Here is a 13,820-nt window from a genome sequence, read left to right as displayed (position 1 = left end):
GTAGCTGTCTTCAGAGGTTATAGAACTCTGAACACTGTCAGAACTGGATCAGAACTGTTGTGTGATACAGTGGAAAGAGTCTTACATGGGTTGTCAGTCACTGGTTCAAATCCCGCTTTGGCATTTACTAGCTGTAAGTCTGGGGCAAATCACTTAAACTCTCTCAACCTGTTTTAGTATTAGTTAGGTGGAGATAATAGCTACCTTATAGGCATTGTTTATGAAGAATTAATGAGATCATTCAATATTTGGCACATAGTAGGCGCTCACAATTTGTGCTATTTACTTGTTGAATAGGATCTGTTCTACTTTGATATGACTTTAAAGTCTGTTCTTGCCCCACAATAAGCCAGGAGTTCAGAGGACAGTGAACACCTGCTTCTGGGATTTGAGCCCTCCCTCCCCAAAGGGTCCTGTTCTAATCCCTTTAGCAAGTTGCTAGGTTACCACTTAAAGGGATAGGTTCACTCATATTTTCTGAATTTGGAGGAACTGATGATTTTGCTAACATTTGCAAAGAAACTCCCTCTCAATATGATTGGAGTCAAACATCAAAGGTAGGTAAAACAACAGAAGTAAATAATCTCCCCCAAACATACATGTTTTAGTCTGCTTTTCACATAAATGAATCTCTGTATTCTGTGGCAATAAACAGGCCCTTTTTTTTTTAGAATAGCTAGCATTTATTGGAAATCAGTATTCATCAGTGTTGTCATCTAGTTTTTCAAGCAATTCCTGTGTTTTTAGAACTTAAATGTCTTTTTCTTTCCCTTGACACAATCTTGTGATTAAAGAAAAAGCCACTGTACTTTTTTTTCAAACTTTGTTTTCAGATTTTCTGTATCTTTCCCATTCTTTGTGGTTTCATGATTTTCTAAACCTCCTTTATGAAAAGAACAATTTTTAAAAAAGATTTATTTACTTTAGAGAGAGAAGAAGAGAGAGTGAAAACAAGAGGCAGGGGCAGAGGGAAAGAGAGAGAGAGAATCTTCAGCAGACTCCCCACTGAGCACAGAGCCTGACGTGGGGCTGTGTCCTAGGAACCAGAGATCATGACCTGAGCTGGAATCAGACACTTCACCAACTGAGCCACACAAGCACCCCTGAAAAGAACGACTTAGAATGAGTATTTCTAGTTACTGCCTCAGATTTCTGAATTGTTAAATACTCTGGGTCTTTTTTTTTTCCCCCTCCTCTCTTAAATAGCTGACATAGATCTGCTCAGATCATAATCCTGTGTTTAAATCCCCTTGAGAAGTGTTTCTGGGGCATTAGGTACCTTCTGCTGATCTTAGAGTGTTAGATGCCAGCCTTGTTTTTTCTGTTATCTGCTAAATGTTCCATTGAATTTACTTTTAATATTTTTGGTACAGTATGATTTCGTATACTTTATTTGGGAAATATTCCAGAAATAGATTTTTTTCCTTACTTAGCTCCATGGTTTTTTTCAAAATTGCGTATACTTTGAACATGTAAACGAGATTGCATTTTAGAGGCAAGAGAGATATTTTCAGTTTAAGGTAATCTGTTCCTAGAAAGAAACATCTTTTTATAATTTGCTTCTGAATGTGTCAATTGCATAAGTTTGCATTTGTGTAGGCTAGCACTGCCCAATAGAAATATGATATAAGCTAGGTATATACAAGTTTTCCAGTGGCCTTATTAAAAAATGTAAAGAGAAATAGGGGCGCCTGGGTGGCTCAGTTGGTTAAGCGTCTGCCTTCAGCTCAGGTCATGATCCTGGGATCAAGTTCTACATCGGGCTCCTTGCTCAGCAGGAAGCCTGCTTCTCCCTCTGCCTGCCGCTCCCCTTGCTTGTGCTCTGACAAATATATAAAGTCTTAAAAAAGAAAAAAAGAGCAATAAGTAAAATTAGTATTAATAATATATTTTATTTAATCCAAAGTGTCACTTCCACATTTACTCAGTATAGAAAATTTCATTAAGATGTTTGACATTTAGGGGCTCCTGGTTGGTTCAGTCAGTTAAGTATCTGCCTTTGGCTCAGGTCATGATTCCGGAATCCTGAATTGAGCCCCACACAGAGCTCCCTGCTCAGTGGGGAGCCTGCTTGTCTTCTCCCTCTGCCCTTTTCCCCCAATGCTCTCATTCTTGCTGTCTCTCTCACATAAATAAATAAAATCTTTAAAAAAAAGATACTTGACTTCTAGTGTATATTTTACACTGTAAGTATACAATCTCAATGTGGTACAAAATTTTCATCAGAAGTTTTTATCAGTATTTAGACTTTATAAACATTATAGATGAAAAAGTAAATTCTTATGTTCAGGTTGTTCCAAACAAGTTTTCCAATAACTGAATTAAGTGTCCGTTTTCACATTTAAATTTAAATTAACAAAGTTAAATAAAATTTAAAATTCAGTTCCTTGGTTACACTAGTTACATTTCTTCTTCTACTTTTTTCTTTTTCTTTTTTTTTTTTTTAGAGAAAGAGAGAAAGGGAGGCAGCGAGGGAGGGACAGAGGGAAAATCTCAGGGAGGCTCCACACCTAGCACTGAGCCCCATGTGAGGCTGATCTGACAACCTTGAGATTATGATCTGAGCCAAAGTCAAGAGTCGGACTCTGAACTGACTGAGCCACTCAGGTGCCCCACACTACTTACCTTCCAGGTGCTCAGTAATTATATGTGGCTCTCAACTACCATCTTCAACAGTGCAGGTCTAGACCTCATTTTCTGACACAGGCAAAGCTATACTCTCTTGTCATTAGAAGGGTTATTCTTATATTCTAAAAGTTAAAAAAAAAAAAAAAGAAAAGAAAATTCTGTTTTATCTTCATTCTAGTTTCCCAGGCTATTTTTGTCCAGACCTCTTAGGGCATTCATCACTCCCTAGGTGCTTCTGTGCTGACAGATTATTGGTTCCTTGTTTTAGTTCACCCTGCTGCTGCTGGTCCTGGAATTTGCCAGGAGTCCTGGTGCTTTAGGTCGCCTTCTGATGCACATGGGAGTGGTTGGAGAGGAGGAAATTCTGTAATCTCCTGGAATCGATGCAGTGTGTGTCCGGAGGCTCAGATAGCAGATGTTTGGCAGTTTGCTAGCAAGACCGTTCCATGCCCTGCTTCTTGTTTTTATATGGAAGGAGATATGGATAAGGTGGTTATTTCTTGGGCAGTGGGACCACTCAGTTTATAGTCGCAAAGCCTCCATTTAACTCTTGCCGTGGGAGCAGAGCCCAGGGTTGCCAGGTCTTTCAAGTGAAGCCCAGAAATCGAGATTTTTATATGAATTCTTTCAATTTTAAAAGATTAGTGACTAATTCGGTTTTAAATTTAAAACACCACAAAGAATGAACAAACCATGTCTGCAGGCTAGATTTGGGCCTTGGGTCACTAGTTTATAACTGGTTATCAGCATTGCTGGACACAGAACATGAATGTGCATTAAAATCCCCAGCAATCACACTTGCCTTATGTCATTCCACCCTGGTTTTCTTGCACTCCCCTTTTGAAACATGCACAGGGTATCAGAGTTGGGTTATAGCTAGTTGGTATGGATTAGAAGTAGTTGATCACTGCTTGCTTGGGTCATTGAGTGCAGTGATAATTGCATTTTTCTTCTATGTTAGGAAAAGCAGGAGAAAAAGTATTAATAGCATTTTTATTTTTAAAATTGCTATGTAAAATGCATAATTTATGCATGACACTATATATTATGGCTCTTTTACCACATATTTACTTTTTTAAGATGATTTTTACTGTTTAAAAAAAATTTTTACTATGAGCGCTGGGTGTTACATGCAACTAACTGATGAATCGTTGAACACTATACCTGAGACTAATGATGTACGATATGTTGGCTAATTTAAATTAAAAAAAAAAATTTTTACTACACAGCAACAAATGTTCTAAAAGTTTTACGCATGGTTATTGATGCAGTGCTTACTCCTACCCCATGAGGTAAGTACCTTTATTATCAACCCCATTTGAGAAGGGGGGAAATTGACCATAGAGAAATAACTTATTCACAATTACAGGCAGGAAGTGGTAGAGCCAGGATTTGAGCTCTTGGCAGTTCCACTCCAGAGATATATTGTTTCTCTTATCATCTCCCTTTCCTCCCCAGTCCCCGGATAATCATTCTCTGATTTTCTGCTTGCCTTAGTGACTCCCTTCCCTATGGCCTGGCACTGCGAGGTGAGCATTGCTGAGCAGGCGTGGAATCAGGTACACTTCTGGTCTCCAGCACGGATGATGCTTTTGGCTTTTGCATGTGCAGAAATGGAGATGTCAGTGGTCGTGGTTATCATGATGAAGAGTCCTGATTTCCTTTCACTTTCTAAACATTCACTCTAAAAAGATTAAAAACCCTTAGACAAGCTGTAAGGATAGTACATTCATTGAATGTGTGTATACTGTTGCCATGCGCTCACCACCTGGTAATGTTCTGTCATATTTCTTGTCTCTCTCTGAACCATTTGAGAATTAGTTCAGATACTTCATAATTTAACACCTTATTCAGCAGTGTGTCCCTAAGCTCAGGTGCACCCTGCGCATAACCACAGTACCACGGTGACGCTCAGGAAATCCGCCATTGGTGAGATACTCTGGCATACAGTGCTTATGCGCATTACCCCGTTTGTCCCCCTTTTGATCTTTATAGCTGTTATTATTTTTCCAGAATCCAGGACTAAATCAAAGATTATATTTAGTTTTCATATTTCTCTTCTAATCCCCCAGACTTGGGGCGTGTGTGTGTGTGTGCGTGCCTTTCATGGCATTGACATGTTTAGAGATTTCCCAACTAGCTGCTTTGCAGATGTCCTTAAGTTTGAGAATGTCTGATTGTTTCTGTGTGTTTAGACTCAGGTTTAAAAATTTTGTAAGACTATCACTTAGTGCAGTTGTGTCCTCCTCAGTGTATCACATTAGGAAGGATGTGATGTCATTGTACTGTATTACTGGTGATGGCAGATTTCATCATTTGGTTGAGATATTGTTCACCAGGTTGGCTCATTGGAAGGGTGCCTTTCTTCTTTGTTACAAGCATTCTCTGGAGTGATGTTTTGAGATGCATGGATATCCTCTTTCCCAATAGTCTCTCACCCATGGGTATCCATTGGTTTTGGTCTGAACTACTTCCTCTTATGGTTTTTGTAAAATGCTGATTTTCTCTTTCTTTCCTTTTGTATTTATTAGCTGGATTTTCTGTAAAGAAGAGCTTTCCCTTCCATGGGAGGCAGAATAATGGTCCTTCCAAAGATCTCTACCTTCTAGTCCCCAGAACCCGACATGGCAATGGAAAATTGAGGTTGTAGGTGGAATTAAGGTTGCTAATCAGCTGACCTTAATTACAAGGGCCCTTTAAGTAAGAGGAGGCAGGGCACCTCAGTGGGTGGCTCATCAGTTAAGCGCCTGCCTTTGGCTCAGGTCATGATCCCAGGATTCTGGGATCAAGTCCTGCTTCGGGCTCCCTGCTCAGTGGGGAGTCTGCTTCTCCCTCTGCTGGCCGCTAGTGCGCAAGTGCTCTCTCTCTCTCTGTCAAATAAATAAAATCTTAAAAAAAAAAAAAGTAGGAGGAGGCTAGATGCTATATGAGAAGGACTAGACCTGCCATTGCTGGCTTTGAAAATAGAGGAAGTAAACTATAAGCCGTGGATCGGGGGCAGCCTCTAAAAGCTGAAAAAGGAGTAGAAATGGACCCATCCAGAGCCTATAGAAAAGAATGCAGCCCCAGTCTTGCCTTGTTGACAGTCGTATCAGACATATTGGTTAAGCTGCCAAGTGTGGTAGTTTATTTTAGCAGTGATAGAAAACCAGGAAACTTTACCTTCTTATCAGTGTGGACTCATTGGTAAGGGAATTGTAGTCTATCTCTGTCATATTCATATCTGTGTTGAAATTGTCTTAAATTTGGCCACTGGCATCCTTGTAACATATCCATTTTTGAGTACTTTTCCTCTTTCTTGGCAGAACAAGATATCTCAGGCCTGTCTTGTGCTTTCCCTCCCCACCTTGGAGTCACAAGACAAACTCTTAAGCAGGGCACTGTTTCTTACCTTCTACTCTGCGCCGGAACCAACACCGAGGACTCTAAACTGTTTTTCTTATGATAGTATTGCAAAGGCAACGTAATAGTGATTAATCACTGGGGAAACCCTGTAACTGGGCTTTAGAAGTTTGCCACAAGAATGAGAAGTATGGAGTGTCTGGCCTTTTCATTCTATTTTCTTCCTGTGTCTGCTTTGCATGGTGTTCCTGCCAGGGCTGGGCAAGTAGCAGCAGGGATTTATGGAGATTTTCACATAAATTCATGAAAAGGTGTGTGTCTCTTTCTAGAGGCTGAATTTTGTTCTAAGGCCTGTTCATAAGTTTCTGTATTATTCTCATTCAGAAAGTGTTCAATATGTAGTCCTTTAAAAAAGTTGTTCTGCACATGGGGTACCTGGCCAGTGGAGCCTGTGACTCTCAGGGTCATGAGTTTGAGCCCCACACTGGGCATAGAGATTACTTCATTAAAAAAAAAAAATTTGTTCAGTAGAATTTTTGGCTAATTTTCTCAATTTGAAGGGATGCATAGAAAGATTGCCTTTAAGGGGCCAGAATAAATGTTAGTCTTTGGGGATATGTAGAAATCTCACATGATTACAGACTTTTGTCTTAGGGAGCAGTGACTATGCTTGTAGAGCCTGGCAGGAAACTGTGGTGGGGACTGTGCTGAACTAGAGTGCCGGAGTCTGTGCTGAAGAGAGCACTGGTGTTTCCCTGTTGACTCTTGTCCTGGCAAAGAGAGCTACCCCAGGAATGCCGGGGTTTTCAAGACGGGCCCAGAAATCTAGATTTTTACACAAATCCCTCTAGTTTCAAAAGGTTGGTAATTCAGTTTTATTGAGAAGTTAACACACAGGGAGAAATTAACAAACTCTATCTGTAGATTGGATCACCAGTTTGCAATCTCTGGCCTAAGATACACTGGTAAGCAGCATCACAGCACACAGAGGGCTGTCCAGAGCAGGGGTTCTTAGCCTTCTTCTGCAGTGGACCAAATGTGTAAGGGGTGGGGAAGCCGGTAGGTCTGTTGTCAGAATAATGTGTTTTAAGTGTATAAAGAAATCTATAGGATTATAAACAGAATCAATTGTATTGACATGGAATTACCAAAATATTTCTTAGAAGCTAAATTTGTGACATATATGCATTTTTATTTGTGCATTAAATAACATGATCTTGTGGAAGGTCTGTTCATTAACGGTAACTTCTAAATACTGTGAGAAGTGATATTGTGAGATAACCGTAACAACTGTAAAATAATATTAAAACACCTAGTATATGTAGGAGGCAGGGTCACAGGAGTTTGCTACCACTGCTCTCTTTTATGCCTACATTCATAACTGTAGGTCATGTAAAATGTAGACTAGCAGTGGAAACGAAGATGTTATAACCCCCAGTGAACCTCACGTTAAGAACCCTTAGTCCAAAATGATCTGCAGCCCACTCATCATAGCATGAGGGGAGCAGTATATATTCTTGAGTATAATTAAGAATTAAGTCACACAGTTTAGTTTTGTCTCTACAATTAACTTTCTGGTTACCGAATTTGACTCTGTTTTTCTTTAGAACGTTATCATTTGTCTTACAAAATTGTGCGAACAGATAGTCGCCTGGTACGCAGCATTCTGACAGCCCATGGATTTCATGAGGTAAGTTCATTTTTACTATCTCACCTGATCTGCTCCAAAGCTGAAAATCCTAGCCCCCTGACTACCGGTTAAGAGGGCAGCTCTAGAAGGTTCATGGGACCTATGCTTAGTGATAATGCAGAGCCTGCACTGGATTTCCGAGTGGCTTTGTCAGTTTTTCTTGACATACATGGAAAACATTTTCACAAGATTTCTCTCTCTCTCTCTCTTCTTTCTCTTTTTTAAACAAACAAAAGCCCAAACATTTTGCTATGATTTTTTGGGTTGGGGTGGAGACAGACTTGCCCCTAAGGGATCCTCTGATACCTAATTAAGGTGCTTTGATTGCAAGCAACAGAAACAGAGTTTGCCTAACTTAAACCAAAAAGGATTTGTGGGTAAGGTATATACAGCATAGGTAGCAGAATCAGAGGAAGGGTTGAGAAGGTGGGCCTTTGGAAGGAGAGAGCCTAGGACAAATCCTGGGGATCTGGAAATAGGAATCAGGACTGTCTCCTCAAGGCACTGCTACAGAAGTGACTCAACTCCTTTCACTGTCCTTGTGCTCTTCTTCCCTGAAGAATCACATTCTGGAGATAATATGGCTGGTCCAGCTTGGGTCATGGATCTACACCTTGTAAGGGGGGAGGGTAGTGTGACTGGCAGTCTTTTGAAACTAAGTAGTATGTTATTCCCCCCCCAAAATTGGGAAAATTGGGATATTGATATCAAAGGGACAGACAAAAATGTTGGATAGTCTTACCCTGTAGATATTTCGATAAATTGATAAAAGTCTAGTTGCTAGCCCCTTACCTTAGGTTGAGGTTTGAAATAGAGTATTTGAGGAAGTTCTGTTACTAGTTCATATCCTGTCCTGTTGTTTTATCTCCAGGGCCTAACATGGTACATATCCCATCATAGGCGTCAAGTACATAATTGACAAATGAATTCTTAGGAATTAATGAATGGATGGCTGATAGTCTAAGTTGGTTTGTCACCACAAGGTTTTAGTTCTGATCAGTACTTTATATCCATCATCTGCAGGGATATGAGGACACCCTGAGAAGGGAGTTGTGGGGTTGAGCCCTCTTCTCATACTTTGATATGCAAGAATGTTAAGAGACGTAACAGACTTCTTTAGAAGGATTCATTTTTTCTACTTTCTGCATTTGAGATTTGCCCAACTATCCCATTCTTTAAACTTGATCGTCCCCGTGTTCTTTATACTCAGCTTTTATTTTATTAGGCTTATATACTAACTGGGTACCCACTGTGCTCTGTAGGTGAGAAATCTCTATGGCCTTTCTTGCCGTCTCTCTTTCTGGAGAGAGGCTATCTCTGATGTTTCCTTTATCTTTTTATCTGCCCTCAGGTTCACCCAAGCAGCACTGACTATAACCTAATGTGGACGGGATCTCACCTGAAGCCCTTCTTACTTCGCACACTCTCTGAAGCACAAAAGGTTAATCACTTTCCCAGGTAATGCTCTTGTAGCTACTTTGCTCCATTTAAAGGCGCCTGACATTGGGCATGTAGCCAGCAGAGATAATTAGTGTCCTTAAAAAAAGAAGTCTGTGATACAGGGCAGCAGTCTGCAGATCAAACTGAGGTGTTCACATCCATAAGCATGTATTGGACTATGTAGACATGGATGTTTCTGAAGGAAACTGTTTCTGGATTATAAATTCCATAGGTTCTCTTTCCTAAAATTACGCAGCTTGAGAGCCCTTCATATGGATGGGTTCTCCCTTCTCACCTCGTTTTTCCAGTGTTATTGTTTTCCCCTTTATTAACAGTGGCCCCGTTAGAATCTTCATATGGTGCAAACATTGTCCTTGGGTGCAGACAGTTTTCAGGATTCTAAACAAAAGTACAAAAAAACATGATGTTGAATTGAATTCTGACAAGGACAAATGACCAAGCAACAGAAACCATCACGATGGTGATTTCCATTTCCTTACTTTTAATGGAACTAAAGGAGGACATAGGTTGTTAGCTGGTAGACCATTAATTTGAATTTTTAATGATAGATCATCTTGTGACTTTCTGACACAGAACTAGGGAGGAGTTCAGAGAATTGAATGTCATTGCTGTAGAAAACTCCTTCCAATCACATTGTTAATGGCAGCCTAGGGAGGCAATGCTGCCTGGTGGCCAGAAGCATGAGCTCTGTAATCAGTTACCTGGGCCTAGATCCCAGCTCTGCTGAGTGATCACCAAACATGACCTCTCTGAACATCAGTTTCCTCATTGGTAAAAAGATGTTGCTAAAGACAGACTTTGTATAACTGTCATTAGGATTTAACCTATTAGGATCTAAGACGTTTAAAACAGTGCATGCCTGTCACATAGTAAACACTGTAGAAGTCTTAGCTACTGTTTTCGTGACCAGAGTTTCTTAGTGTTTTCATCCGCGAAAAAGAAAATAGGAATAAAACGGATGCTAAAGGGGAGCCTGGGTGGCTCAGTGGGTGAAAGCCTCTGCCTTCAGCTCAGGTCATGATTCCAAGGTCCTGGGATCGAGCCCCGCATCGGGCTCTCTGCTCAGTGGGGAGCCTGCTTCCCTTCCTTTCTCTCTGCCTGCCTTTCTGCCTACTTGTGATCTCTGTCTGTCAAATAAATAAATAAAATCTTTAAAAAAATAAATAAATAAACAAACGGATGCTGAAACCCTACCTTATTCTGGCAGTCATACTCAACCATGGAGAGATAGATAGATGACCTTATAGAGAAGAAGGAAACAAATCTCATTTAATGAAGAGACGGAAATCCAGTACAAAATTTTTTAATTTGGTCAGTAATTATGTTTTATATTATTTCCAGGACTTATGTCCTACAAAATATTCTTATGTACTTAGGCTAACAGGTCTCATTTTCAGTTATGTTCATAGGCTTTTCTCATTTTTATCTCATGAAATTTCTTTCTTGATTTTTCAGTTCTGTTGTCTTATATCTCGTCACTGTGTCTAAGTACCGGGCCAGTGTCAAATAGTTTCTTCATCGGGGATAAATGTGTGTTTTGAGTCTTCATAACAAGTTCCAGTTTTATTTGATGTCTCAGCTTCATTCGCAGAGAGTAATTTAAACTTTATTTTCTTCCTCACTGTCTGGAAGATGTGGATTTGGTATTCTAAATGTGTGACTGGATGATTGAAGTCAATCAGATGCATCTGTTTTAAATAGGCATTGAAAGAGTCCTTGAAATAGCCCACATTAGAGTCTGCATTCCAAATTCATGTGAGCAGTGTATTATTTATTTTAATAGTTTCTGAAATACTCCCGTTGGTATATAAGAATTCTATCTTAGTTTAGGCTCAGTCAGTATTCATAAATTCAATCCTATCTTCTCTTGAGTACTTCTTGAATGTATTATTCTTGCATGTTCGAGCACATTAATAATCCATTATCTGGGGGCACCTGGGTAGCTCAGTGGGTTAAAGCCTCTGCCTTCAGCTCGGGTCATGATCACGGGGTCCTGTGATCAAGCCCCGCATCGGGCTCTCTGCTCAGCGGGGAGCCTGCTTCCCCATCTCTCTCTGCCTGCTTCTCTGCCTACTGGTGATCTCTCTCTCTCTGTCAAATAAATAAACAAAATCTTTAATAATAAAAAATATATAATCCATTATCTAAATGCAATGTCCTTTGTGGCTTCTGCTGCTCTGTTTCTCATGTTTTCAATCCAAAGGCTTGAACTCATATGCAAGAGGAATTCGAGCACTAAAATGTTTCTAATGTTATTGTCAACTCTTTCTTAATACAGTTTTTTAACTTTTTAAGTAATTTTAGACTTCTAGAGAAGTTGCAAAAATATAGTTACTCAGTATGCTTTACCTTGTTCTTCCAACATTAACATCAGTTACAACTGTGGTATAATTATCAAAATGGAGACCCAAACATTGGTATAATATGCATTTTAATCAAAATTTATAATATTTATGGTGTTTTGATGAATCGTGTACTACAGTAGTTGCAGGGAGAGTCAATTTAGTGTAAGTGGTTTGTAGCCGAATGATTACAGGGAATTTGAAAATAATGCATATTAATTCACATGCATATTTTATTGTAGAGAAGGTATGCTATGATATAAAAGATCTGCAAGCATTAATATGTTCTGTGAGGCTAAGCCATTCTCTGGGGGAAATGGCATAGGAGAATTAAAAGCAAGAGTGATTGGGGGATAATTCCTGGGTGGGAGGATGAAGGAGGCTTCTGGGGGTGCTCACACAGGTGACCAAAATTCATCATGCTTTGCATTTGTGATTTGTAGACTTTTCTGCATATATATTACCTCCAGTAAGAAGTGTATTTTAAAAAGTGAAAAATGTACTGACAGAAAAGAGCTTTCTCTTTGATAATATTTTTAAAAGGTATGGTAGCTGTTGAATCCTGATGTTATTTAGGTTCCCTTGAATATACTGAAAAGGGTAGTATTAGGGTTTTATTTTAAAATAATATTTATCATTCATTGGCTCATTTGGGACAATTTAAGTTGTTTTTTTTTTTGGTTTTTTTTTTTTTTTTAAGATTTTACTTATTTGAAAGAGAGAGTGAGCAAGAGAGTGCACAAGCTGGGGAAGTATCAGAGGGAGAGGGAGGAGCTCAGTGTGGGACTTGGTCCCAGGACCCTGGAATCATGACCTGAGCTGAAGGCAGATGCTTAACTGACTGAGCTTCCCAGATACCCCTATTTAAGTTTTTGATGAAGAATCTTAGATGTCAACTAAAGGATACATAGTTTCCCAAAATTTTTATAGGGGGCATTAAGCAGAAGGATTTGGAGACCACTAGGATTGGGCATCTATAGGAAATGTATTCCTTTTTCTTGTCCTCTCCTCATTATTTCTAACTGATGATAAACATCACTAAGGATCCTTTTTAAAAATAGACAATCACACACACACAAAAATACATAATCATAGATCCCATTGCAGATTCGGGGACTCACCATATCCAGGGAAGGTGTATATTTAAAAAGTACCTTCTTCTGGGTGATGAATATCAAGGAGGCCACATGTTGTGACTAGCATTGGGTGTTATACACAGTGAATGAATCATTGATCTCTACATCAAAGGCTAATGATGTACTATATGTTGGCTAACTGAACAGAATAAAATAAATAAATAAATAAATAAATAAATAAATGCCTTCTAGGTGCTTAATCTTCCCAGGTAAATATATACCTAGAAAGCTATATATTTAAAAAGCACTAGGGTGATCTATATCTGGGAAGTTTTAGGAATTACTATTCCAGACTAAATCAGCATTATAGTGTGGACCATCTGTACCAAAATCACCTGGGACACTTGTATAAAATGCAGAATCCTTGGCTTTATTCCAGAATTGTGAGAGCTGGGGGCCAGGAATGGTAATTTTAGTAATTCACTAGTTACAGAATTTAGTAATTCACTTTCTAGGTGATTCTTACCTGAAATTTAAGGACCTCTTCTCTGCATTTATGAAGAGGACAGTGGGTTTGTGATACCTAGACTTGTCAAAGCTACCTTTGAATTTTAGAAATCATAGTGAAAAATTAGAATGGAGGAAGAGGCACAGTAAGTTTTTAGTGGTTACAGCAAAGATTCTTAGATGGTTTTTAATTAGTAGAAGAAACCGTGACTGGAAGCCGGTAGTGGAGCTCATGAGTCCAGCTGAGGCCAACTGAAGTAGCTGCTGTAGAACTCCAGAACGTACTCACTGATAGGTGGCATTTGCTGCTTGAAGTTTATAGGGGTCATTTTCTGCTTTTCTTTAACATTTTATCTTTTACATATCCATCTTCTAAGGATGTAAATTTGGTTGTCAGTGGGATCCTTTTTTTTTTTTTTTTTTTAAAGATTTTATTTATGTGAGAGAGAGACCGTGAGAGAGAACATGAGAAGGGAGAAGGTCAGAGGGAGAAGCAGACTCCCTGAGGAGCTGGGAGCCCGACACAGGACCCGATCCCAGGACTCCAGGATCATGACCTGAGCCGAAGGCAGCTGCCCAGCCAACTGAGCCACCCAGGCACCTGTCAGTGGGATTCTTAAAGTAGTGATCTAAGACTTTACTCCAGTAGGCCCACTGTAGTTTAAAATTAAGGTCTATCTTGGACGCTATGTAGGAGAAACATATCAGACCCTTGATTCTTGTTTTACTAATGATGATGCAAGTTCCGTGTAGTTATAGCAAAGGTTGGACAAT

General features: G+C 39.5%; 1 protein-coding gene across 6 annotated transcripts in view; it reads left to right on the top strand.

The window, feature by feature from the left end:
* Window positions 1-13,820, top strand: part of LOC116862657 (tubulin polyglutamylase TTLL5-like) — a 145,218-nt gene that overhangs the window by 11,365 nt on the left and 120,033 nt on the right. For all 6 annotated transcript variants that reach the window (XM_032850011.1, XM_032850009.1, XM_032850007.1 and 3 more), the window contains exons 4-5: window positions 7,578-7,660; window positions 9,012-9,118. In XM_032850011.1, coding sequence (XP_032705902.1) covers window positions 7,578-7,660; window positions 9,012-9,118 — 190 coding nt within the window. The remainder of the gene's footprint in view (window positions 1-7,577; window positions 7,661-9,011; window positions 9,119-13,820) is intronic.

Source organism: Lontra canadensis, unplaced genomic scaffold (assembly GCF_010015895.1).
Source record: "Lontra canadensis isolate GAN:19392208 unplaced genomic scaffold, GSC_riverotter_1.0 scaffold291, whole genome shotgun sequence".
Classification (NCBI taxonomy): Eukaryota; Metazoa; Chordata; class Mammalia; order Carnivora; family Mustelidae; genus Lontra; species Lontra canadensis.
This window is presented reverse-complemented; position numbering and strand designations above follow the sequence as displayed.